This window comes from Phyllobates terribilis, unplaced genomic scaffold, assembly GCF_046119375.1.
Source record: "Phyllobates terribilis strain yellow unplaced genomic scaffold, ASM4611937v1 Scaffold_2__4_contigs__length_985480577, whole genome shotgun sequence".
Taxonomy (NCBI): Eukaryota; Metazoa; Chordata; class Amphibia; order Anura; family Dendrobatidae; genus Phyllobates; species Phyllobates terribilis.
In genome coordinates this window covers 183,803,028-183,829,962 of record NW_027362762.1, presented here as the reverse complement: position 1 = coordinate 183,829,962, position 26,935 = coordinate 183,803,028, and the positions used below count along the sequence as shown (strand labels likewise).

The 26,935-nt window shown below is 44.9% G+C and overlaps 1 protein-coding gene across 1 annotated transcript in view; it reads right to left on the bottom strand.

Annotated features, from left to right (window-relative positions):
* LOC141245057 (nucleolar transcription factor 1-A-like) overlaps positions 1-25,724 on the bottom strand; it is a 101,837-nt gene extending 76,113 nt beyond the window's left edge. Inside the window, exons 1-2 of the mRNA XM_073669043.1 lie at positions 25,572-25,724; positions 25,376-25,450 (exon numbers count right to left, since the gene is read on the bottom strand). Of these exons, the coding sequence (XP_073525144.1) occupies positions 25,376-25,450; positions 25,572-25,724 (228 nt within the window). The remainder of the gene's footprint in view (positions 1-25,375; positions 25,451-25,571) is intronic.
* Positions 25,725-26,935: the final 1,211 nt, after the last annotated feature.

Sequence of the window (26,935 nt, the reverse complement as noted above, 5' to 3'; positions counted from 1 at the left end):
TCAGGGACCTATGAAGTTGACGCGCCCCCTGGGCCATGGGGTACCCTGAGCCGGGCCGGTAGACGCTGGGGGTTGTAGTCACTGTGGCGGTGACCCAGTCCGTGACCCAGGGCGGTCAATCCAAGGGTAATTTGTATATATGGATTTTATAATGTCTGACTACGCCACCTGTGGAGTGCGGCCAAAGGGGCCGTCGCTGCGGAACAGTCCTCTGAAGCTGGTGGTTTTGCAGCAACGGTATTATTACTCACCACAGGAAGAGTGTAGCTTCAGGGCAGTGTGGGTGGATGATGGTGGTTGTAGTGCAGGGAGTCAGTAATGAACACAGAGTCCGTGTGATGCCGTCTCAAGATATTACTCACAGTTGTTGTAGTCCAGATTACAGGTACCAGAGCAATCTCCCCCTTCGTGCTGTGCATACTCAGTGAGGGGCTCAGTCCACCCCCAGATAGCTCCGGAGTACTTAGCAGGACCCCCTTCTGTGTGTCCTTTCTCTGGCCTTCTCCCTGCACCTCACACCCAGTGACACTTCTATCCGGTATCCTCGGGCCTTGGCGGGTGACGTGTGTTCCGTCCCCTGGGTCCTATGTCGCTACCTTCTTAGTGAGACTGGTGTGGACTTTGGCCTGCAGTACATGAAATGCAGCAGCCTCCGGTTTCTAGTTGAGCCTTGCTGTTTCTCCGCTAGTTGAGGGACCGGTTCCCCTTATCTGGCCTGACCCCTCTACCTCCTGGTAGCAGCGGGAGTACGGGTGGCCTTCTGCACGGCCCGTAGCCGTAGGGTCCCTTCGGTTCCTGGAGCCTTCCAGCTCCCACTCCTCTCTTCTCTCCTTCAGTCCTGGGCCTCCCAGGCTAGGCCCGCCTCCGGAGCAGAGCTCATGCCTAGTCTCTGCTCCTGTCACTTCTCCTCCTCTGTCTGGCTTGCTCTTTCTAAGATGGCTTCCTATTTATACTCTCCTTGTCATGTGCTCCCCTAAGCTGCTCCCCTAAGCACCCACTACATAGGACCCTCAAACCAGCTAGGGACCTGGGACTGTGCTCTCCCTTAGGAGCAATCTCGCCCTACCCCCACTGCGGGTATGTGTTGGATGCAGGAGTCAGGGTCCCGAGCCATACGCCTTCCTTACCTGAGGGTGAGATACCACACCTCTGGGTGAGATGCAGTAACTCTGTGGCGACTGAACCCTCAGGGGCGCCACACACCCTTCTGCACAGTTTTGAAATGGCGACGAAGATGTTTAGTGCTGACGACGATGCCATTATCAGCATGACTATTCCGGTGATTTACATGCTGGAGCACACATTAAACAGAATTCAGAGTCAGGTGGTGGGACAAGAGGAGGTGGAGGAAGTAGAGGAGGAGTCGTATGCGGAAGGGATAACATCTCCAAGGTCCAGACGGTTGGCAGCACCAAGGCGGCAGGCATGGGAGGGTGGGGGAGAGGGATTAACCAGGGCGCATGGTAGCAGCCAAACTGTTGAGGAAGGTGCAGGAGCCGAGGAAGAAGTGGAGGACGAACTGGCGATGGGCATGGAAGACTCATCAGATGAGGGAGACCTTGATCACATTTCTGTTGTGCGAGGTTGGAGGCAGAGGGCAGAGGAAGGAAGCATGATTCTTACCTCGCTACCAACACAACAAGGACTTGGTACTTCTGGATGCGCAAGACACATGAGTGCCTTCTTGCTGCACTAGCTGCAACATGACCCCCGGATTGTCAGAATTCGAAGTAATCCTGACTACTGGGTTGCCACACTCTTAGATCCCCGGTACAAAAGTATATTTGCCGAAATAATTCCTGCCATAAAAAGGTATTGACGAATGCAGGAGTATCTGCAGACGCTGTTGCAGAATCTTACATGTGCTTTTCCACAAAACACCAGTGGTGCACGTAGTGAATCTCACAGTTCTAACTTGCCAACGGTGGGACTGTCGAGTCTTCATCACTCAAACAGTAACAGTAACACAGTATCTGCTGGTAACAGCAATTTTGTGGAATCGTTTCACCACTTTTTTAGACCATCCTTTGCAAGGCCACAGGAGACAAGAAGTCTGACACATAGTCAATGCCTAGAGAGGATGGTACAGGAGTATCTCCAAGTGAACATCGAAGCCATGACTGTGTCACTGGACCCTTGCTCATTTTGGTATTCCAATCTGGAATAATCGCCGGAGCTCGCCACTCACGCCTTGGAGATCTTGTCATGCCATGCAGCCAGCGTTCTCTCTGAATGTGTGTTCAGCGCTGCTGGTGGTGTGCTGACAGATAAGTGCACGCGGCTGTCCACTGAGAATGTAGACAGACTCACGTTCATAAAGATGAACAAATCATGGATTCGCAAGGACATTTCTACCCGTGTGTCATCCTTGGGAGACTAAAAGCTTGGGGATTTGGTAAAATCACCTCACCAACCGTTTTAAGCAACAGTGGGGCAATTGATGCCACTTAACCCTAGAATGCATGACCATAAAAATCTACACTTTCACATACCTGGGGCCCTTTAGGCCCGTGTGCAAATAACATGGAATAACTCAAACTCAAATGACAAACAACTATATACATGAAGAATACCTAGAGTTTCAAAATTCTAACTAAAGTAATCTTGCAGAAAATAGAAAACAATTAACTGGGCGGGCCTGCAAGGCCACAGGTATGCGTTCTAGGGTTAAGTGGTGTCTGTGCCACAATTTTGGGAGTCCCCTTGCTGTGTCTTACGTGACGTTGGCATCGTCAATTCCAGGTGGGTTGGGTCGCACCCCCCCCCTTTTAACTGTAAGAAACTACATACACTATGGCTTGGGGTAACACAGATGGTTGAGTCTGAAGAGCTGTTTACTCAGAGGTCTGCTCCAAATCTTCAGTGTCTGCTAGTCAGCGTAGAATTTTTAACTGCATCTAGCCTAGGCAATACTTTGGGCGTAGTAGCCCAGCTGCGAAGCAAGCTGCACCGACTGTGTATCTAATAAGAATTTTTAAATGAATCTAGCCTAGGCAGACTGTGGGGACCCCCAACCAAACCCAGACGCTCAGCCCCCCTACCGCCCCCCTTTCATGGACAATACAATAATGTAATTCTTACAACTGGATGGGTGAGGATCAGTCACAGCTTTATTAACTCTTTATACTCATTCCATTAGAAAGGCATTTTATTTCTAAAATAATTCAGCTTGTTGCAGCATGCCCTGGGTCCCCACTCCGGCAAGTTGGCCAACAAGTGTAACTCTCCAACATGTCCTTTCTATTTCCAGGCCACGGATGATCCAGCGTACTCGTATGCAGGACTCTGACCCCCACCCATCACTCTTAACGCTTGTTCCACTCTGTCCTGGAGTCCTGACAGGAATATGTCCAGTCCAATATCTATTAAGTGAACACCGTCGGGCCGTATGAGGCCTGCTTTATCTCCTTCCAGTTGTCGGTGTCGTATCACTACACCGCCTCTGTCTCTTCTAAATTTTGCCATCCGAATATTTATTACCCGCCTTGTCCATTCGATGGCCGTGATGTCTCGCGCACCTTGCCATACCGCTATCGGCACAATCTCTGACCATACTATAGCTAATTTTGTGAAAAATTCTCTGAAGCGCTCAGTGTCTAGTTTCATTATTGCCATTAGTTATGCGCTCTTGTGATGACCTAGGTTGTTTCCCCCGGCCTGTATAACTAAGATGACCGGACCTCTTGCCTCTCTCCCTACCTTGATTACCTCCATTAGTACCTGTGGCCATAGCAGGCCTCTAATACCTCTCCAGTTGAAATATGTGTTATGAAACTCTAATTTCCTCCCGCCTGGGCGGACTTTCGCCCTTTTTTGTGCCCAATATATATACAAGTGGCCTATCACTCACACTGTTGGCTTAGCGTCACCTGTAAAAGAAACAAACCACGTTAGGATAACAAGTCCGGTCTTATGTATCTCGCCAAACACATGGATCGCCATCTCCCTATCCTCTGAACTTCCGTTTCTGACAGTCCTGCTCTTGCTGCTTCCATGGCCGCACCTATGCGGAATGAGTGTGTCCCGTAATCTATGGGGTGGTTCCCTGCCGATGTTATGCATTTATTAAATATAGCTTGGAACAGGTATCTTGATAATGGCGTTCCATCAATGTGTGATAGGAAGAAATTACTTTGTGATCTGATGGTTAGATATGTTTTTACTATTCTTACCCGACTCAGTGTACTGTTTGTGGGTTGTAGAAGTACCCAAGTACCCCTGCCCGCTGGAACCGTTTTCGATTGGTGTATGCGTAGACGTATTGCATTATTGGCTATGACTACGTCCTGGTGTAATAAGCCTCCACTGGTGGTAATTTTGGATTGAGGGACTAATTCGCTTATACATAGCGCCCCGAAGAAGGCGATCACAAATGCAGTAGACATTAGTGTTGCTTCAAATTGTGAGTGTCATGTTAATGGTGTTAGGGATATGATGTGAGAAATCAGTTTTAGTGACACGGAACGGGACGTCTACATTCCTGACTTGGCTGACCCCTTTTCCACCCTTTTATGGATTGTCGGATGATGAATCTTTGTCACATCTCCCCAATTCAGTAGTTGGAAGTGAAATGCTACTCCGGTCAGACACCGCTGCGCTGACGCTCCTGATATGCCCCTCATCATTAGCTGGTGGAGAAATTCTATGGTGACTTGTGATCTGGCTTGTTCACATTGGTCAACCCGTCTGCCTGCTACTAGTCGTGTCCACTCTTCCCATGCCTTACCGTATGCTTGCCACGTTGACGGGGCAACTGACGCTCTGATTAATGGCATCAACTATTCGCCACTAGATCCCATAGGGAGGGTGGGCAACTGTTGCCCGATGGGTGGGCGTTGTGGAAGAGCTCTGTGAAAATCTGCCAATTGAATTGTTATAAAGCGTTAGCAGCAGCTTTATACCCCTCAGCATAGTGGCTAGCGCGGACCCATACATTGTGTTTTAGGCACAGGAATGCTAGCCTGCGTAGTAGGCCTAGCACTGGGAGAGACGATGATGCCATCTTATTAATGCAGTGCGCTAGGCTGGTGTTTTGTGTTATGAAGCGTATATTTTTGTTAGCCAGGCGCGCGCCCCATATTTCTATTGCTACCACTATTGGGAAAAATTATTTTCAGGGCTAGATGCAGCTAAAAATTATTATTAATTTCAAAGCTGGTGGAGCTTGGTATAGATGGCCTAATACAATGAGTCCCACACACTGCTAGAAGCCCAAATATTTTTTCAGAGTTAGATGCAGATAAAAATTATTTTTAATTTGCAACCTGATGGAGGTCAGTATAGATAAACTAATAGACCCAGTCCCACACACTGCTAGAAGCCCAAATATTTTTTCAGAGCTAGATGCAGAAAAAAATTATATTCAAATTGCTGCCTGATGGAGGTCAGTATAGATGGACTAATAGAACAAGTCCCACTCACTGCTAGAAGCCCAAATATTTTTTCAGAGCTAGATGCAGAAAAAAATGATATTCAATTTGCAACCTGATGGAGGTCAGTATAGATGGACTAATAGACCAAGTCCCACACACTGCTAGAAGCCCAAATACTTTTTCAGAGCTAGATGCAGATAAAAATTATTTTTAATTTGCAACCTGATGGAGATCAGTATAGATGGACTAATAGACCAAGTCCCACACACTGCTAGCAGCCCAAATATTTTTTCAGAGCTAAATGCAGATAAAAATTATTTTTAATTTGCAACCTGATGGAGGTCAGTGTAGATGGACTAATAGACCAAGTCCCACACACTGCTAGAAGCCCAAATATTTTTTCAGAAGTAGATGCAGAAAAAAATTATATTCAATTTGCAACCTGATGGAGGTCAGTATAGATGGACTAATAGAACAAGTCCCACACACTGCTAGAAGCCCAAATTTTTTTTCTGAGGTAGATGCAGAAAAAAATGATATTCAGTTTGCAACCTGATGGAGGTCAGTATAGATGGACTAATAGAACAAGTCCCACACACAGCTAGAAGCCCAAATATTTTTTCAGAGCTAGATGCAGATAAAAATTATTTTTACTTTGCAACCTGATGGAGATCAGTATAGATGGACTAATAGACCAAGTCCCACACACTGCTAGAAGCCCAAACATTTTTTCAGAAGTAGATGCAGAAAAAAATGATATTCAATTTGCAACCTGATGGAGGTCAGTATATATGGACTAATAGAACAAGTCCCACACACTGCTAGAAGCCCAAATATTTTTTCAGAGCTAGATGCAGAATAAAATTATATTGAATTTGCAACCTGGTGTAGGTTAGTATAGATGGACTAATAGAACAAGTCCCACACACTGCTAGAAGCCCAAATATTTTTTCAGAGCTAGATGCAGAAAAAAATGATATTCAATTTGCAACCTGATGAAGGTCAGTATAGATGGACTAATAGACCAAGTCCCACACACTGCTAGAAGCCCAAATACTTTTTCAGAGCTAGATGCAGATAAAAATTATTTTTAATTTGCAACCTGATGGAGGTCAGTATAGATGGACTAATAGACCAAGTCCCACACACTGCTAGAAGCCCAAATATTTTTTCAGAGCTAGATGCAGATAAAAATTATTTTTAATTTGCAACCTGATGGAGGTCAGTGTAGATGGACTAAAAGACCAAGTCCCACACACTGCTAGAAGCCCAAATATTTTTTCAGAAGTAGATGCAGAAAAAAATTATATTCAATTTGCAACCTGATGGAGGTCAGTATAGCTGGACTAATAGAACAAGTCCCACACACTGCTAGAAGCCCAAATTTTTTTTCTGAGGTAGATGCAGAAAAAAATGATATTCAGTTTGGAACCTGATGGAGGTCAGTATAGATGGACTAATAGAACAAGTCCCACACACAGCTAGAAGCCCAAATATTTTTTCAGAGCTAGATGCAGAAAAAAATGATATTAAATTTGCAACCTGATGGAGGTCAGTATAGATGGATTAATAGACCAAGTCCCACACACTGCTAGAAGCCCAAATACTTTTTCAGAGCTAGATGCAGATAAAAATTATTTTTAATTTGCAACCTGATGGAGATCAGTATAGATCGACTAATAGACCAAGTCCCACACACTGCTAGAAGCCCAAATATTTTTTCAGAGCTAGATGCAGATAAAAATTATTTTTAATTTGCAACCTGATGGAGGTCAGTGTAGATGGACTAATAGACCAAGTCCCACACACTGCTAGAAGCCCAAATATTTTTTCAGAAGTAGATGCAGAAAAAAATTATATTCAATTTGCAACCTGATGGAGGTCAGTATAGATGGACTAATAGAACAAGTCCCACACACTGCTAGAAGCCCAAATTTTTTTTCTGAGGTAGATGCAGAAAAAAATGATATTCAGTTTGCAAAATGATGGAGGTCAGTATAGATGGGCTAATAGAACAAGTCCCACACACAGCTAGAAGCCCAAATATTTTTTCAGAGCTAGATGCAGATAAAAATTATTTTTAATTTGCAACCTGATGGAGGTCAGTATAGATGGACTAATAGAACAAGTACCACACACAGCTAGAAGCCCAAATATTTTTTCAGAGCAAGATGCAGATAAAAATTATTTTTAATTTGCAACCTGATGGAGGTCAGTGTAGATGGACTAATAGACCAAGTCCCACACACTGCTAGAAGCCCAAATATTTTTTCAGAAGTAGATGCAGAAAAAAATTATATTCAATTTGCAACCTGATGGAGGTTAGTATAGATGGACTAATAGAACAAGTCCCACACACTGCTAGAAGCCCAAATTTTTTTTCTGAGGTAGATGCAGAAAAAAATGATATTCAGTTTGCAACCTGATGGAGGTCAGTATAGATGGACTAATAGAACAAGTCCCACACACAGCTAGAAGCCCAAATATTTTTTCAGAGCTAGATGCAGATAAAAATTATTTTTAATTTGCAACCTGATGGAGATCAGTATAGATGGACTAATAGACCAAGTCCCACACACTGCTAGAAGCCCAAACATTTTTTCAGAAGTAGATGCAGAAAAAAATGATATTCAATTTGCAACCTGATGGAGGTCAGTATAGATGGACTTATAGAACAAGTCCCACACACTGCTAGAAGGCCAAATATTTTTTCAGAGCTAGATGCAGATAAAAATTATTTTTAATTTGCAACCTGATGGAGATCTGTATAGATGGACTAATAGACCAAGTCCCACACACTGCTAGAAGCCCAAACATTTTTTCAGAAGTAGATGCAGAAAAAAATGATATTCAATTTGCAACCTGATGGAGGTCAGTATAGATGGACTAATAGAACAAGTCCCACACACTGCTAGAAGGCCAAATATTTTTTCAGAGGTAGATGCAGATAAAAATTATTTTTAATTTGCAGCCTGATGGAGGTCAGTATAGATGGACTAATAGAGAAAGTCCCACACACTGCTAGAAGGCCAAATACTTTTTCAGAGCTAGATGCAGACAAAAAATTATTTTTAATTTGCAACCTGATGGAGGTCAGTATAGATGGACTAATAGAGAAAGTCCCACACACTGCTAGAAGGCCAAATATTTTTTCAGAGCTAGATGCAGATATAAATTATTTTTAATTTGCAACCTGATGGAGGTCAGTATAGATGGACTAATAGAGAAAGTCCCACACACTGCTAGAAGGCCAAATATTTTTTCAGAGCTAGATGCAGAAAAAAATTATATTCAGTTTGCAACCTGATGGAGGTCAGTATAGATGGACTAATAGAAGAAGTCCCACACACAGCTAGAAGCCCAAATATTTTTTCAGAGCTAGATGCAGATAAAAATTATTTTTAATTTGCAACCTGATGGAGATCAGTATAAATGGACTAATAGACCAAGTCCCACACACTGCTAGAAGCCCAAACATTTTTTCAGAAGTAGATGCAGAAAAAAATGATATTCAATTTGCAACCTGATGGAGGTCAGTATAGATGGACTAATAGAACAAGTCCCACACACTGCTAGAAGGCCAAATATTTTTTCAGAGGTAGATGCAGATAAAAATTATTTTTAAATTGCAGCCTGATGGAGGTCAGTATAGATGGACTAATAGAGAAAGTCCCACACACTGCTAGAAGGCCAAATATTTTTTCAGAGCTAGATGCAGACAAAAAATTATTTTTAATTTGCAACCTGATGGAGGTCAGTATAGATGGACTAATAGAGAAAGTCCCATACACTGCTAGAAGGCCAAATATTTTTTCAGAGGTAGATGCAGATAAAAATTATTTTTAATTTGCAGCCTGATGGAGGTCAGTATAGATGGACTAATAGAACAAGTCCCACACACTGCTAGAAGCCCAAATATTTTTTCAGAGCTAGATGCAGAAAAAAATTATATTCAATTTGCAACCTGATGGAGGTCAGTATAGATGGACTAATAGAATGATGCTATGCCCAAAAGATTTTACTTCACTAGGTGCAGTAAAAAAATTGGTATTCTATACACAGGTGGTATGTCTTGCAACACAGATAGGCTACTCCACTGACTAACACACTCTGCAATAGGCCAAAAAGGATTAGCTTTGCTAGATTCAGCCAAATGCTGTGAAAAAAACTTGCACAGCACTGGCACAGACCTGCCTGGCAAAAACTGATAGGAACTGATGTAACCTAGTCCTGAAAAGGACTGCAATTACAATTAGTCTTTACTCCCACAATCTATCTATTTAAGAGCACAGACCTGCCTGATAAAAGTCGTAGGAAATGCTGTAACCTAGTCCTTAAAAGGACTGCAATCACAACTATTCCCTACTCCCAAGCTATCTGTAGATTTGTGCGAAAATTGGCTTGAAATTAACAAGGTATAGCGCACACAGCAACAGCGGTGCCGTCTAACACGCAGCTGCAGCAGTGAGAAAATGGTGGCGACAGGGAAAATGGCTGGGTCTTATAGGGCAAGGACATGTGACATACACTGCCAATGACACATGCCCTTGCTTGTGTGAAAAAAAGCACTTCGCTCCGTGTGTGCGCTGCTGATAGGCTGACAGATTGCACCTCCCCACTGTAAATGCGGGAAAGAGAAAAAAAAATGGAGTTCTTCATTATTTCTGCAGAGATCCATCCCCTGCCCCTCCCCCCACCCCGCTGTAAACTCAAACTGCGTATTAACATTAATTTTCATCATTACTGAGAAAAAATCCAGTTATGATTTTGGTGCACGAACAGTTATCGAACATAACCTCGAACAGCCGAATTTTTCTCAAATCGTTCGTGTTCGCCGAACGGCTCGAACACCGCCCAAAACAGCTCGAATTTGAGATTGGCGAACAGTTCGAGTAGAACAACGCTCATCTCTACTGTCAACCCACAGTCAGCCAGTCCATGAGGTCAGCAGAGGAGGTGGAGGAGGATGCTAGTGACGACGAGGTCAGGTTGCGCCTTCCTGGACAGAGACATAGTACTGGAAGCACGTCAACAACTGCATCTTCAAACACAACTCTGCCTCTGACCACAAGTCGTGGTGGCTCTTCAGGTCGCATGGGTGCTAAGCCTTGCATAGCCTGGGCATTTTTTCACATCGATAAAGATGACCCAACTCGTGTTATCTGTAACATTTGTCAGCAAAAGCTAAGTAGAGGCCAAAAAATACATAGTTTGAGTACTTCATGCATGAACCGGCACATGGATATGAAGCATAAGTTGCAGTGGGAAGCTCACTGTGCTATAATGCGGCCTAGCCGGCCAGGCCAACCACCGTCTGCCACATCTTGTGCATCCGCGGCCTCTTCATCCTCTGTGACTGGGGGGACAGCAGTCACACCTGTTTTGGGACGCAGACCTGCCACCTCTTTACCCGCAACAGCCAGCGTGATTGGCAGGTCATCATTTTCTTTGGAGTTGGAAACACCAGCTGGTGTTCAGCGCTGTCCGACATCGATAGCACCACCTTTTGATCAAGGCAACCTAACATGTCTGCCTGCATCTTCATCACAAACTGGCAGTTTGCCGGGGACACCCTTCTCAACTCCGTCTAAGCACAACAGCCAGCCCTCGGTCCCTCAGATGTGGACAAGTAAAAGACTATTTCCTCCTAGCCATGAGAAAGCTAAGAGGTTGAATTTCACCATCTGCAAGCTCTTGGCTACAGAAATGCTGCCTTTCCGCCTGGTGGACACAGAGGATTTTCAAGACCTTATGTCCGTCGCAGTGCCCCAGTACCAGATGCCCAGTCGGCACTACTTCTCAAAGAAAGGTGTGCCTGCGCTCCACCAGCATGTCGCACACAACATCACCGCTTCTTTGAGAAACTCTTTGTGTGACAGGGTGCATTTCACCACAGACACTTGGACAAGTAGGCATGGACAGGGGCGTTACATGTCGCTGACTGGGCACTGGGTAACTATGGTGACAGCAGGACAAGGGGCTGCTGTCCAAGTCTTGCCGTCCCCACGAGTTGTGTGTCAATCCTCTTTATCTCGAAGTTCCTCCACTGCTTCTGCCTCCTCAACCTCCTCTCAGTCCTCCACCTGCACCCAAAGCCTGTCTGGTCATGCCACAAGCTTTCTAACTGCGCAGAAGGGATGCTGCACACCTCCTTACTATGCTGGCAGCAGGGCTCAACGTCATCAGGCAGTTTTTTCTTTGAAATGTCTGGGAAATGTGAGTCACACAGCTGAGGAGTTGTGGTTAGCTCTGGAGAACCAGTTTCATGAATGGTTGTCTCCACTGGACCTGAAACCAGGGAAGGCCGTGTGCGACGATGCTGCAAACCTGGGTGCGTCCCTTTGCCAGGGCAATGTCACACACGTGCCTTGTATGGCTCACGTGTTGAACCTGGTTGTCCAGCAATTTTTAGCCCACTATCCCGGACTAGATGGCCTCTGCAGAGGGCACGGTCGCTGTGTGCTCACTTCCGCCATTCGCATCCCGCAGCTCAGCGACTTACATCTCTACAGAAGTCATTGGGCCTGCCACTTCACTGGCTAAAATGCAATGTGCCTACCCGGTGGAATTCAACTCTGCACATGTTGCAGCGACTGTGGCAGCACCGACAAGCACTGGTGCAATACGTTGTGACGTATAGCCTGGGCCCCAGAGGTGGGGCAAATCACGCTGGAGGAGTGGTCTCAGATCAGGGACCTATGCACCCTTCTGCACAGTTTTGAAATGGCGACGAAGATGTTTAGTGCTGACAATGCCATTATCAGCATGACTATTCCGGTGATTTACATGCTGGAGCACATGTTAAACAGAATTCGGAGTCAGGTGGTGGCACAAGAGGAGGTGCAGGAAGTAGAGGAGGAGGAGTTGTATGCGGAAGGGCTAACATCTGCAAGGTCCAGACGGTCGGCAGCACCAAGGCGGCAGGCATGTGAGGGTGGGGGAGATGGTTTTACCAGGGCGCATGATAGCAGCCAAACTAGTGAGGAAGGTGCAGGAGCCCAGGAAGAAGTGGAGGACGAACTGATGGAAGACTCATCAGATGAGGGAGACCTTGATCACATTTCTGTTGTGCGAGGTTGGGGGGAGAGGGCAGAGGAAGGAAGCATGATTGTTACCTCGCCACCAACACAACAGGGACTTGGTGCTCCTGGATGCACAAGACACATGAGTGCCTTCTTGCTGCACTACCTGCAACATGACCCTCGAATTGTGAGAATTAGAAATAATCCTGACTACTGGGTTGCCACACTGTTAGATCCCCGGTACAAAAGTAAATTTGCCGAAATTATTCCTGCCATAGAAAGAGATGCACGCATGCAGGAGTATCAGCAGAGACTGTTGCAGAATCTTACATGTGCTTTTCCACAAAACACTAGTGGTGCACGTAGTGAATCTCACAGTTCCAACTTGCCCACCATGGGACCGTCGAGTGTTCAGCACTCAAAACGTAACAGAAACACAGTATCTGCTGGTAACATCAATTTTGCGGAATCATTTCACCACTTTTTTAGCCCATCCTTTGCAAGGCCACAGGAGACAAGAAGTCTGACACATAGTCAACGCCTAGAGACGATGGTACAGGAGTATCTCCAAGTAAACATTGAAGCCATGACTGTGTCACTGGACCCTTGCTCTTTTTGGGCTTCCAATCTGGATAAATGGCCGGAGCTCGCCACTGACGCCTTGGAGATCTTGTCATGCCCCGCAGCCAGCGTTCTGTCTGAACGTGTGTTCAGCGCTGCTGGTGGTGTGCTGACAGATAAGCGCACGTGGCTCTCCACTGATAATGTAGACAGACTCACGTTCATAAAGATGTACAAATCATGGTTCCAAAATGACTTTTTTACCCCTGTGTCATCCTGGGGAGAGTAAAAGATTGATGATTTGTTAAAATTACCTCACCAACCTTTTTAAGCTTTCAAATTACTAATCATGTTTATCTGTATCTTGGCTGGAAAATAATTTGGGCCTTGTAGCAGTGTGCAGTACTGATTCTATTAGGCCATCTATGCTAAACTCCACCAGATATAAAATTACTAATCATGTTTATCTGTATCTTGGCTGGAAAATAATTTGGGCCTTGTAGCAGTGTGCAGTACTGATTCTATTAGGCCACCTATACTAAACTCCACCAGATTTAAAATTACTAATCATGTTTTTCTGTATCTTGGCTGGAAAATAATTTGGGCCTTGTAGCAGTTTGCAGTACTGATTCTATTAGGCCATCTATACTAAACTCCACCAGATTTAAAATTACTAATCATGTTTATCTTTATCTTGGCTGGAAAATAATTTGGGCCTTGTAGCAGTTTGCAGTACTGATTCTATTAGGCCATCTATACTAAGCTCCACCAGCTTTCAAATTAATAATAATTTTTAGCTGCATCTAGCCCGGAAAATAATTTTGGGTTTCCTAGATGCACAAGACACATGAGTGCCTTCTTGCTGCACTACCTGCAACATGACCCTCAGATTGTCAGAATTCTAAATAATCCTGACTACTGGGTTGCCACACTCTTAGATCCCCCACACTCTTCGATCAACCTTTTCATTTTAATAAAGAACAAAAAAATGGTCATTTTTGAAATTATAAGCATTAGCAGGTTATTAGAAACTGAAATCAAACAGTTTTCAACTCAAAACTTTATTCTAGGTGATGTTACATTTGCACATAGGACCCCTTGTTCGAAAGGAGCTTCTGAACTCTCTCGTCCATTGAATTTGTCAGGTTTTGGATGGTTTCTGCTTCAATTGTTTTGCATGAGGACAGAATAACCTCCCAGAGCTGTTGCTTAGATGTGAACTGCCTCCCGCCATCATAGACACTCCTTTTGATGATGCTCCAGAGGTTCTCAATGGGGTTGAGGTCAGGGGAGCATGGGGGTCACACCATAAGTTTGTCCCCTTTTATGTCCATATCAGCCAGAGATGCAGATGTGTTATGTGCAGCATGAGACGGTGCAATATCATGCATGAAAATGATCTTGCTGCGGAATACACGGTTCTTCTTCTTGAACCATTGCAGGAAGTGCTGTTTGCGAAACTCCACATACATTATGGAGTTCATCTTTACCCCTTCAGGGATCCTAAAGGGGCCGACAATCTCTCTCCCCATGATTCCAGCCCAAAACATTACTCCACCTCCTCCTTGTTGGCGCCGTAGCCGTGTTTGCATGGGGTGTCCATCAACCAGCCATCCTCCACTCCATCCATCTGGACCATCGAGCGTTGCACGGCACTCATCGGTGAGCAAAACAGTTTTGAAGTCAGTCTTCATGTATTGTTTGGCCCACTGGAACCGTTTATGCTTGTGTACAGTGGATAGAGGAGGTCGACAGGATGGCTTATGCACAGCTGCAAACCTCTGAAGGACCCTGCATCTTGTTGTTCGGGGGACGTTGGAGGCACCTGCAGCTTCAAAAACGTGTCTGCTGCTATGACAAGGCTTTTTTGCCGCTGCTCTTTTAACCTGACGTAATTGCCTGTAGGAAAGAGTCCTCAATTTTCCCTTATCAGCACGCACACATGTGTACTGTGAATCAGCTACATACTTCTTGATTGTGCGATGATCAGGATGAAGTGTCTTGGCAATGTTGATTATAGTCATGCCTTGACCTAAACACTCCACAATTTGTTGCTTCTCAGCAGCCGACACATCCTTTTTCTTTCCCATTTTGGCAGAAAGTGTAGGCTGCTTAATAATGTGGGACACCCTTCTTAAGTAGTCTTGCCTTTCATTGGACACACCTGCCAAACTAGTTAGCACAGGTGACTGCAATTGCTTACAGTGATATAAAGAGCCCTGACACACATCACCATCAATGAGTTTAACTGACAAACAAAAAAATTCTTACCTTATCACTCCTAAACACTTTTTGCATAATAATTAGGACCACAGTGTACATGTGCTTTTCCACAAAACACCTGTGGTTCACGTAGTGAATCTTACAGTTCTAACTTGCCAACCGTGGTCTGTATGGAGTTGTTCAATAAAGGGCCCAAAATTAAGATAACATAGACGGGAGAGGTCTCTATGAATAGGAATTCCTAAGTATTTGATACCCTGTGAGGGCCAGGCAAAGGGAAAGTTGGACTGGATGGAATCCTGTATGGATTTGGGGAGGGAAACATCGAGGGCCTCAGACTTCGCTGCATTGATTTTAAAATTTGACCATGTAACAAAGTGATCTATTTCAGCCATAACAGCAGGGATGGATATATGTGATTGAGTGATATATACTAGGACATCATCAGCAAATGCAGAGCACTTGTACTCGGTGCCTCCCTCCTCAATCCACCTAATATTGGGGTTATGGCGAATTGATGAGAGCAGGTGCTCCGTCACTAGGATGTATAAGAGAGGGGACAGAGGACATCCCTGCCTTGTCCCATTGGTGATTATGAAAGGTGATGAAAATGTTCTGACGCGCCCCCTGGGCCTTGGGACTCCCAGAGCCGGACCCTTTTTGGTGGATGCTGGGGGTTGTAGTCTCCGTGGCGGCGACCCGGTTCCGTGGCTCAGGGCGGTCAAACCAGTGGCGGAACTATTTATGTGGTTTTGATGTTTAAATGTCCGACTACGCCACCCGTGGATTGCGGTCAGAGTGAACCGCCGCTGCAGGGCAGACCGCTGAGGCTGGTGTTGTGGGTGCAGCCGAGCGTAGTATAACTCCCCACGGGAGGAGTATAGCCTCAGGGCAGTGTATGCGGAGGATGGGGGTGATGGTGCAGGGCAGCAGCAGTAACGACACGGAGTCAGTGATGCAGTCCAGGGCCTTTACTCACAGTTCTTATTATCCAGACCACTTCTGCAGGTAACGGCTGCCCATGTCGTACTGTGCTCACCAGATGAGGGGCTCGGCCAACTCCCAGATAACTTTGGAGCGCTTCACAGGACCCCCTTTGTGTGTCCTTTCTCTGGCCTTTCTTACCCCACCAGTGACCACGCTTCTGTCCGGCTGCCTCGGGCCTCCTCTTGGTAAACTTGGCGCCAGTTTCCCTGACCCTATGTGGTGCCTTCCAAGCGGGTGTAGCGAGGGGCTGCGCCACATAAAATGTCACAGCCTCTGGTTTCTAGCTGAGGGTCGTTTCCCGCCTCCACTAGTTTTGGGGACCGGTCTCCCCCTTTGGCCTGACCCCTCCACGCAGGTGGATTCGGGCGTGCGGTGGCGACTCGCCCGTCCGCACCCCTGGGATCCCTTCGTTCCTCATTCCTGGAGCATTCTCCGCTCCTCTTCCTTCCTTCTCCCTCTTCCAGGCCTGGGCCTCTGTTACTAGGCCCGCCTCCGGAGCAGAGCTCATGCAGAGCCCCTGCTCCCTGTCACTTCTGCTCAGACTTCTCTGCACTGAACTAAGATGGTACCTTCTCAATGCACCCAGGAACTGCTTCCTCCCTGCTCCTGCACTACAGGGTTCCCCTTCCTCGGTGTTCCCTCCCCCCACTCCAGCCGGGGACAGGGACTGTCGTGCCCATCTCAGGGGCATATTGGTCGTCCTGCCCCACGGCAATGTTGTGTAATGCATGCAGGAGTCGGGGTCCTGATCCACACTCCATCCTTACCTGAGAGTGAGATATCACACCTCTGGGTGAGGTGCAATACCTCTGTAGCAACCGAGCCCTCGGGGTGCTACAGTTCCATTTATCTTCAGCCTAGGTGACGTATTGCGATACAGGCCCGTGATTTTGGCTATAAAAGGGTCCCCTAGACCCCTACCCCAAGCTTTTTAAGAGAATAATATATGGCGTGCCAGGAGACTCTATGGAATGCTTTCTCAGCATCCAGCGAGAGTATCTAATTACAAATTTTTAACTGCATCTAGCCCAGGAAATACTTTGTGCCTAGTAGCAGTGTCTGCTAGTCAGCGGATTATCCCAGCTGTTAAGCAAGCTACACCACCTGTAGTTTGGACACTTAATTTTTTCAAAGCAAATGCTTCGGGCCCCCGGGATACTCAGTGAAGAGCATCGGGAGGCACCCCAAGGCACAGGGGCTGGGACTGGCGGTAGGACGCCTTGCGGTGGACCGCCAAGCTCGATCCTTATAAAAGCTTTTTAACTGCTGCAGCTTTAGTGGACGCTACTGGAGCTGGAATTCCCGCAGCTGCTGGCATCAGACTTGCCCTCCAATAGATCCTTGTAAAAGGATTTATAGTGTACTCATTCAAATTAGAGAGACAATTTAAATGAAAAAGCTTAGACCTGCCTCCACTGCAGGGGGGCTCGTTCGACCCACCAGCGGACAGGCACCAGTATTGGGAGAGGGGGGCTGGCCGTCAGGGTCCACTGCAATTCTGGCACAAACCCGGCGACACGGAGGTCGCACGGGCGGGAACGGACTGGCCGTGTCGGCTTCGCACTTTTTTGGTTTTAGAAGGGCATGACATGCCTATATCTGTATCTCCCCCTCCTTTTACTCCTCCACCTCTTTTCTTTTCGCATGACTATATATACTTGTCACTTTTCCATGTGTTAGTTGTGTCTTCTGAGCAGTTTGTCAGCTTTTGGACACCTTTGAAGTGTTTTCTATGTGTTTTCTATGTGTTGCTATGTGTTTTTGCTTGCCTGCCATTGGTTTTAACGGTGTTCGAAGGTGTTCGACGAACAGTTTGAAGAACAGTTCGTCGAACATACGGGTGTTCGACGAACCGAACCGAAGTCGAACACTACGGGGGTGGCTCAACACTAGTCCTTAGCAGTGGTTTCCTAGCAGCTATTTTATCATGAAGGCCTGCTGCACAAAGTCTCCTCTTAACAGTTGTAGAGATGTGTCTGCTGCTAGAACTCTGTGTGGCATTGACCTGGTCTCTAATCTGAGCTGCTGTTAACCTGCGATTTCTGAGGCTGGTGACTCGGATAAACTTATCCTCAGAAGCTGAGGTGACTCTTGGTCTTCCTTTCCTGGGGTGATCCTCATGTGAGCCAGTATCTTTGTAGCACTTGATAGTTTTTGCAACTGCACTTGGGGACACTTTCAAAGTTTGCCCAATTTTTCGCACTGACTGACCTTCATTTCTTAAAGTAATGATAGCCACTCGTTTTTCTTTACTTATCTGCTTTTTTCTTGCCATAATACAAATTCTAACAGTCTATTCAGTAGGACTATCAGCTGTGTATCCACCAGACTTCTGCACAACACAACTGATGGTCCCAACGACATTTATAAGGCAAGAAATCCCACTTATTAAACCTGACAGGGCACACCTGTGAAGTGAAAACCATTTCCGGTGACTAGCTCTTGAAGCTCATCAAGAGAATGCCAAGAGTGTGCAAAGCCGTCATCAAAGCAAAAGGTAGTTACTTTGAAGAACCTAGAATATAAGACATATTTTCAGTTGTTTCACACTTTTTTGTTAAGTATATAATTCCACATGTGTTAATTCATAGTTTTGATGCTTTCAGTATGAATGTACAATTTTCATAGTCATGAAAATACAGAAAAATCTTTAAATGAGAAGGTGTGTCCAAACTTTTGGTCTGTACTGTATGTCCTTGATTTATTGTGTTATTCATGCCTTCTTCTTAGATAATTCTTTGTATTTTCAGGAGTTGCTCAGCTTCTTTAAGAATGAAAGCCAGGAGTTTCCAGAATACAAATAATAGCAGGGCAGCATCTGTGATTGCCAGAGCATTAATTACAGTCAATGGTGTCAGAAAGAAGAGATTGCTAATTAAGGACATAATGTTTCACACCAAGTTTTCTGCCTACTGACATTGCCCTCAGTATAGGAAATATTCACCCTCAGGTACAGTACATTTGCAAAGACGTGCCAAACTTCCAGCTAATCATATAAATATCCCTATCATTCATGGCCTTGTAAGAAATATAAAAACAGTATCAAATATAAGTTATGATGATAACGTCAACGCAATAATGTGCTGTTACCAAAGTGGAAACCTTTGAATATACTATATTTGATCTCTTTTATTACATGGCATTCCTCCCTTTAATTTTTTAGATATTTATCTGGAGCGAGTACCAATACATGACAGATGTGAGCATATATATAATCTATGTGATAAAGAAAAAGAAAATGAGAAAATAAAGAACAATAGAAAATAGTCGTAGGCTATTATGTAGTTTTATTTGTTCTGCGATAATTTATATTATTCTTTCTGATGCAGAATTTTATAATATGTGGTTATTTGGATGTCATAATAGTATTTGTGAATCAAGCATTTAGGTGAGATAAAACACTAACTAGAAAGCAGCACCCCCTGTGAATGTTACGCTCACTCTGCTCCTGCCTCATCCTCCCTCCGCCATAAAACTTCTATAGCAATATAGCTAAAAAAAGTATTAAAAAAAATGTTAAAAAGAGTTCTGGTGAAATAAAGAATAATTTTTCGACTTTTCACCACTTTTCGATCACCAAAATCAACATCATACCAATGTCTATCTCAGATTGATCAGCGCTTGTAACCAGAAGATTATCCTTTCAAAAAAAAGAAAAAACTATTGGGATTTCAACTAAAACCGCTATTGTCATATTATCCATAGAGATGAACAAATATATTGGAGTGGAATTGAATTCTACTTCGTATTTGTTAAAAAGGGGACTTTTTGTAATTCGCTTCTGTGTGGATTCAGCAAAATGGTAGCTGCTGGCTGCCATTTTTGTCAACCGTAGAGAGACATCAAATTTTTTTTTAAAAAAAGGGGCCGGAGAAGTGAGCAGTAAGGTAAATAATAAAAAAATTCTTACATTCACATTTTATGTTTATTATGCTCTGGTGTCAGGAGATACCCAAAGAATAATAAGGGGCATTAAATTAACATTAATTAAGGACATTAAATGGCCCTAATGCAGAGCTGCTGTCAGTCAGTGCCGGGGGCTGCAGTTACAGCCTCTGCTCTCTATACACAAAACAGTGACTGAAACCATGTCAGCACCACCCCTGTGACTGGAAACCAAATGCTGTCAAGGGGGGATAAAGTTAATTTCCTCTGTCCTGATAGCAATGCTCTCAGTGCCAGCGTTGCATGATGTCAGAGTGCTATTAACCTTCAAATTAAAGATTAATAAATACAAAAACTATTGTGACATTATCACAAGACAAGCAGTATTGTCATCACAATGAAGGAAAGCCTGGTAATACAGACAAATACTACGGAGTCATTGAAGGTAGGGGTCATGGCCAACATGCTGTTGAACAGAACTGAGTTCTCATTGTCCTGAAACTTCTCTTCTAAACAGGAATGAGAGTGGAGTGTGCTGTGTCGTGGAGTTTGTTCTTTACTCACTTTCGAGAGTCCTTGCTACCTCCCCGTCCTTGGGACCGGTTCCAGCTACAAACAAGACAGGAGACCTTGGGTCCAGGTTAACAGGTTCGGCTTTAATATGCAATTTATTTACACATGGCTGTGTGGCACCTCAGGGGTCCGGTTGCCACAGTGGCATTGCCTTCCTCAAAAGAGGTAATGCCATGCCTGGAAGCAAGCAGGGATCCCCTAGTCAGGTATACTAAACATGCAACACTTTCCTGGCTCCAGACCAGCAAGGGGAGCCACTCCCCTTGGCAACTGAGATCTGGGGGCAGTGTTAGTGAGTCTTAGTGCGAGGAGTTGAAGCGAGGACGTTGAGGAGAGAGGAGCTGGAGACTGGAGCTGCGCGGCAGCTCACCCTAGAAGAACCAGCACAGAAGAACCGGACACCGGAGTCCGAGGCTGTGGGGCACTGAAGGCCCAGCCGCAGAAACCGGAGGGCAGGGGACTGCAGGTCTCCTGGCCCCATCAGACGCCCGGAGGCTCAGCAGCACCGCAGGGTCCAGCACCGCCACGAGGGAGCGATGCGCCAGCAAGGCCCGAGCTACCTGCCATACGGGTGAGCACAGAAACGCCGCACTCAGGGACGATGGTCACCGCACCACTACAAGCAGCAGGGCCAAAGAGTTTAGTGGAAAGGGAAGGCCTCCAACTTCACCTGGCAAGGAGGATTCTTTACTTGCTTCCAGGCTGCCCGGACATCTACTTCTAGCCAGTACTCTAGTCCCAGCTTGTTTAATCAGCACCAGTAAAGACCCTGGGACTGCACTTCCTTGTCTCTGTGTTTCTTGCTGCGCCATCAACCCCTGCACTACAACGCCCAGCACAACCTGCAATATCTACACTGCCCTGGAGCTAGCTCTTCCTGTGGAGAGCCACACCATCCCAGCTGCAGTAACATCAGCTCCAGAGGACTGCTCCGCAGCGGCGGCTCCCTTTAGCCGCATTCCACACGTGGCGTCACGAACTCTATAAAAACACTATAAATCCCCTATCCATAACCCCTTTTATTGACCGCCCTGGGTCACGGACCAGGTCACCGCCACTGTGACATTCCCCCGCATCTACCGACCCAGCGACCCGGGCCGGTACCCCACAGCCCAGGGGGCGCGTCTGCTGCAGCATACAGATTAAGACAGAGTCTCTTTTTAGTGATGGTTCATTGGTTCTGTGTCCTAACACTTCTTGTCCCCATCCTGTCCTGAGACCCATCATCATCTTCTCTCCCTGCAACCCGGCCGACATCTTGCTCATCAGGTAGACAGAGGTCTGCTTCTCAGTACCGCTTCCGGACCATAGGCCCAAGACTGTCCCGGCGTCCAGATGGAACTTTAGATGTGTTCTCATTCTATTAGGAAACTTGCACTGCCAGAACACTTTTCTCTCTGCTGCATCTACAAACACCTACAAGAAGCAAAATGAAAATAAACCCTGCTGTAAATAAATAAAAAGCAAGTGCATTTAAATAAAATAGGGTTCTTAGTAACACTGTTTTTGATCAAAAATAGTATGAAAGCTATCCCACCAGCAACAAGGTGAACCCATTCGGGATAGAACCTACTCTGTCTAATATTAAAAACCTTACCATGTGTCAAAGTTGACCTCTGTGTGAATAAGGGCAGACTGAGGCTCCGGTCCGAAAGTGGGAACACCAGCCAAGGGAAGCTTTTAAATGTGGTATCCAGCTCTAGGAAGGGAGGCCACACCCAGGTTTGCACAGAATGCAAAATATACAAAGAAAAAAACACAAAATTTGAGCTTGGTTTAAGATGGTATACATGCAGCACATAAGTGCATGTTTCACAATGGCCATGAATCAGAAAAACCTACAAGAAGCAAAATGAAAATAAACCCTGCTGTAAATAAATAAAAAGCAAGTGCATTTAAATAAAATAGGGTTCTTTCTAGAACCTATTTCCCTGTCTTGTCTAGCCTTCCTTCTCTCCACTCTCCTTCACTGACTAGACTCCAACTTGAACTTGAACTTGAACTGACCGAGTCACTGACTCTTCACTCCCTCCAGCCAATCTGGAAAACCTTTTTCTATAAATAAAAACTACACTATCCCCTCCCAAACTATGGGCAAATCCCAACTGTTTAGCTATCTATTCCCTGAGTAATGAAACTGTACCCTATCTGCTCTATGGTTCCTCTAGTGGACAGACCTCCAGCATTCCAAGGGACAGCCTTGAGCCAAAGCTTAGAGGAGAACCAAAATACAACAACAGCCATAGGGATAAAATATAACATTCTTTTTTATCACACTAATTAATAAAACATAACATAGTATCACACCATATATATATATATATATATATATATATATATATATATACAGTACAGACCAAAAGTTTGGACACACCTTCTCATTTAAAGAAGGCATCAAAACTATGAATTAACACATGTGGAATTATATACTTAACAAAAAAGTGCGAAACAACTGAAAATATGTCTTATATTCTAGGTTCTTCAAAGTAGCCACCTTTTGCTTTGATGACTGCTTTGCACACTCTTGGCATTCTCTTGATGAGCTTCAAGAGGTAGTCACCAGAAATGATTTTCACTTCATAGGTGTGCCCTGTCAGGTTTAATAAGTGGGATTTCTTGCCTTATAAATGGGTCTGGGACAATCAGTTGTGTTGTGCAGAAGTCTGGTGGATACACAGCTGATAGTCCTACAGAACAGACTGTTAGAATTTGTATTATGGTAAGAAAAAAGCAGCTAAGTAAAGTAAAATGAGTGGCCATCATTACTTTAAGAAATTAAGGTCAGTCAGTGTGAAAAATTGGGAAAACTTTGAAAGTGTCCCTAAGTGCACTTGCAAAAACCATCAAGCGCTACAAAGAAACAGGCTCACATAAGGACCGCGCCAGGAAAGGAAGACCAAGGGTCACCTCTGCTTCTGAGGATAAGTTTATCCGAGTCACCAGCCTCAGAAATCGCAGGTTAACAGCAGCTCAGATTAGAGACCAGGTCAATGCCACACAGAGTTATAGCAGCAGACACATCTCTTCAACAACTGTTAAGAGGAGACTTTGTGCAGCAGGCCTTCATGGTAAAATAGCTGCTAGGAAACCACTGTTAAGGACAGGCAACAAGCAGAAGAGACTAGTTTGGGCTAAAGAACACAAGGAATGGACATTAGACCAGTGGAAATCTGTGCTTTGGTCTGATGAGTCCAAATTTGAAATCTTTGGTTCCAACCACCGTGTCTTTGTGCGCCGCAGAAAAGGTGAACGGATGGACTCTACATGCCTGGTTCCCACCGTGAAGCATGGAGGAGGAGGTGTGATGGTGTGGGGGTGCTTTGCTGGTGACACTGTTGGGGATTTATTCAAAATTGAAGGCATACTGAACCAGCATGGCTACCACAGCATCTTGCAGCGGCATGCTATTCCATCCGGTTTGTGTTTAGTTGGACCATCATCAACAGGACAATGACCCAAAACACACCTCCAGGCTGTGTAAGGGCTGTTTGACCAAGAAGGAGAGTGATGGTGTGCTACGCCAGATGACCTGGCCTCCACAGTTACCAGACCTGTACCCAATCGAGATGGTTTGGGGTGAGCTGGACCCCAGAGTGAAGGCAAAAGGGCCAAAAAGTGCTAAGCATCTCTGGGAACTCCTTCAAGATTGTTGGAAGACCATTTCAGGTGACTACCTCTTGAAGCTCATCAAGAGAATGCCAAGAGTGTGCAAAGCAGTCGTAAAAGCAAAAGGTGGCTACTTTGAAGAACCTAGAATATAAGACATATTTTCAGTTGTTTCACACTTTTTTGTTAAGTATATAATTCCACATGTGTTAATTCATAGTTTTGATGCCTTCAGTGTGAATGTACAATTTTCATAGTCATGAAAATACAGAAATTTTTTTTAAATGAGAAGGTGTGTCCAAACTTTTGGTCTGTACTGTATATATATATATATATATATATATATATAACCCTTCTGTTGCCACGGCGACTTCACATCTTGTCTTCTCTATCACCCCCCCTTACATCATCATCATGATACAACTGTGACACTGAGTCACTACTCATGGGCAAGCCATGAGGCAAAGTAGTCAGGAGGTCAAAGGTCAGATACCAGGAGGACTCGAAGTACAGAGGGGAGAGTCAAAGGCGTGGTCAGGAAACAATCCAGGGTCAAACAATCCGAGGGTACGTCCAAACCAGGGAATACAATAAATGGATAGTCAGGGGACAAAACCGGGGTCAGATGCCAGGAGGGTACACCAAAAGCAGAAGGGGAAATCCACAAGAGTAGTCACGACAAATCCTAGGTTGAACAACACGGTCAGAGGACAGAGACATAGAGCTAAGCAACCACATCCAGCTAAGCAGAGTTACAACTAACACAGACTCCTATAAACTAGCTAGTTAGCTTCCAAATGATTAAAGGATGGGAAACACCCACAGACTTAACCAGATAGGACAGCAGGGCTATCAATCAAAATGCTGACAGCCCAGCACCTTCCAGATTCCATAGGGCAGCTGAGCTGTCACTCACAGCGTCCCTAGGCCACAGTCAGTAAGGAAACAGTGACAGCACCCCCTCTTCTAGGGGGGGTACTGAACCCCCAGGCTTCCCAGGAAACATAGCATGAAAGGCCCTGACCAGTCAATCGGCCAACTCGGATCGGCTCGAATCCAGGATCTTTCCTGTGGTCCGTATCCCTTCCAATGTATGAGGTTCTGAAGGGAATTTTGGACCTTCCTGGAATCCACAACCCTTTGTACCTCATACTCTAGACTGTCATCGACAACAACTGGAGGAGGTGGGGACGAGGGTGACACCACTGAGGGAACAAATTCCTTTAACAGGGATTTATGGAAGACATTAGGGATGCGAAGAGATGGAGGAAGCTTCAACCTAAATGCCACCGGATTGACCACTTCCAGGATCTCATAGGGACCGATAAATTTTGGACCTAACTTTGCCGATGGTCCCTTCATTTAATGTTTTTGGATGATAGCTAGACGCTATCACCCACCTTAAAAACAGGAACCTCCGAACATGTTCTATCAGTTTCCCGTTTTTGGCGAACTTGAGCAACCCCAGTATTCCTTTCAACCTCATTCCAAACATCCCCAAGCTTCTGTATAGCGACCTACACCCCAGGACACTCAGAACTTATCCAGGAAAACTCACCAAAATGGGGAAAAAAAACGTAATTACAGAAAAATGGCAATGTCCCTGTGGATTGATTGACCCGACTATTAACCACTTCGCGCCAGAGCCTGTTTTTGCCTTCGTGACCGGGCCAAATTTTTCAATTCTGACCACTGTCATTTTATGAAGTAATTACTCTGGAACGCTTCAACGGATCCCGCTGATTTTGAGAATGTTTTTTCGTGACATATTGTACTTCATGATAGTGGTAAAATTTCTTCGATATCACTTGCGTTTATTTGTGAAAAAATCAGAAATTTGGCGAAAATTTTGAAAATTTAGCAATTTTCAAACTTTGAATTTTCATGCCCTTAAATCAGAGAGATATTTCACACAAAATAGTTAACAAATAACATTTCCCACATGTCTACTTTACATCAGCACAATTTTGGAACCAAAATTTTTTTTTGTTAGGGAGCTATAAGGGTTAAAAGTTGACCAGCGATTTCTCATTTTTACAACAAAATTTACAAAAACATTTTTTTAGGGACCACATCATATTTTAAGTCACTTTGAGGGGTTTTTATGACAGAAAATACCCAAAAGTGACACCATTCTAAAAACTGCACCCCTCAAGGTGCTCAAAACCACATTCAAGAACTTTATTAACCCTTCAGGTGCTTCACAGGAATTTTTGGAATGTAGAAGAAAAAAAATTAACATTTAACTTTTTTCACAAAAATGTTACTTTAGACCCAATTTTTTTTATTTTCGCAGGGGTAACAGGAAAAAATGGACCCCAAAATTTTTTGTGCAATTTCTCTTGAGCGTGCTGATACCCCATATATGAGGGAAGACCACTGTTTGGGCGCACTGCAGGGTTCGGAAGGGAAGGAGCGCCATTAGACTTTTTGAATGTAAAATTTGTTTGAATAATTAGCAGACGCCATGTTGGAGAGCCCCTGATGTGTCTAAACAGTGGAAACCCCCCACAAGTGACACCATTTTGGAAACTAGACCCCTTAGGGAACTTACCTAGATGTGTGGTGAGCACCTTGAACCCCCAGGTGCTTCACAGAAGCTTACAATATTGAGCTGTAAAAATAAAATTTTCACATTTTTTCCACAAAAATGTTTTTCATCCCCTAATTTTGCATTATCATAAGGGTAACAGGAGAAATTGCAAC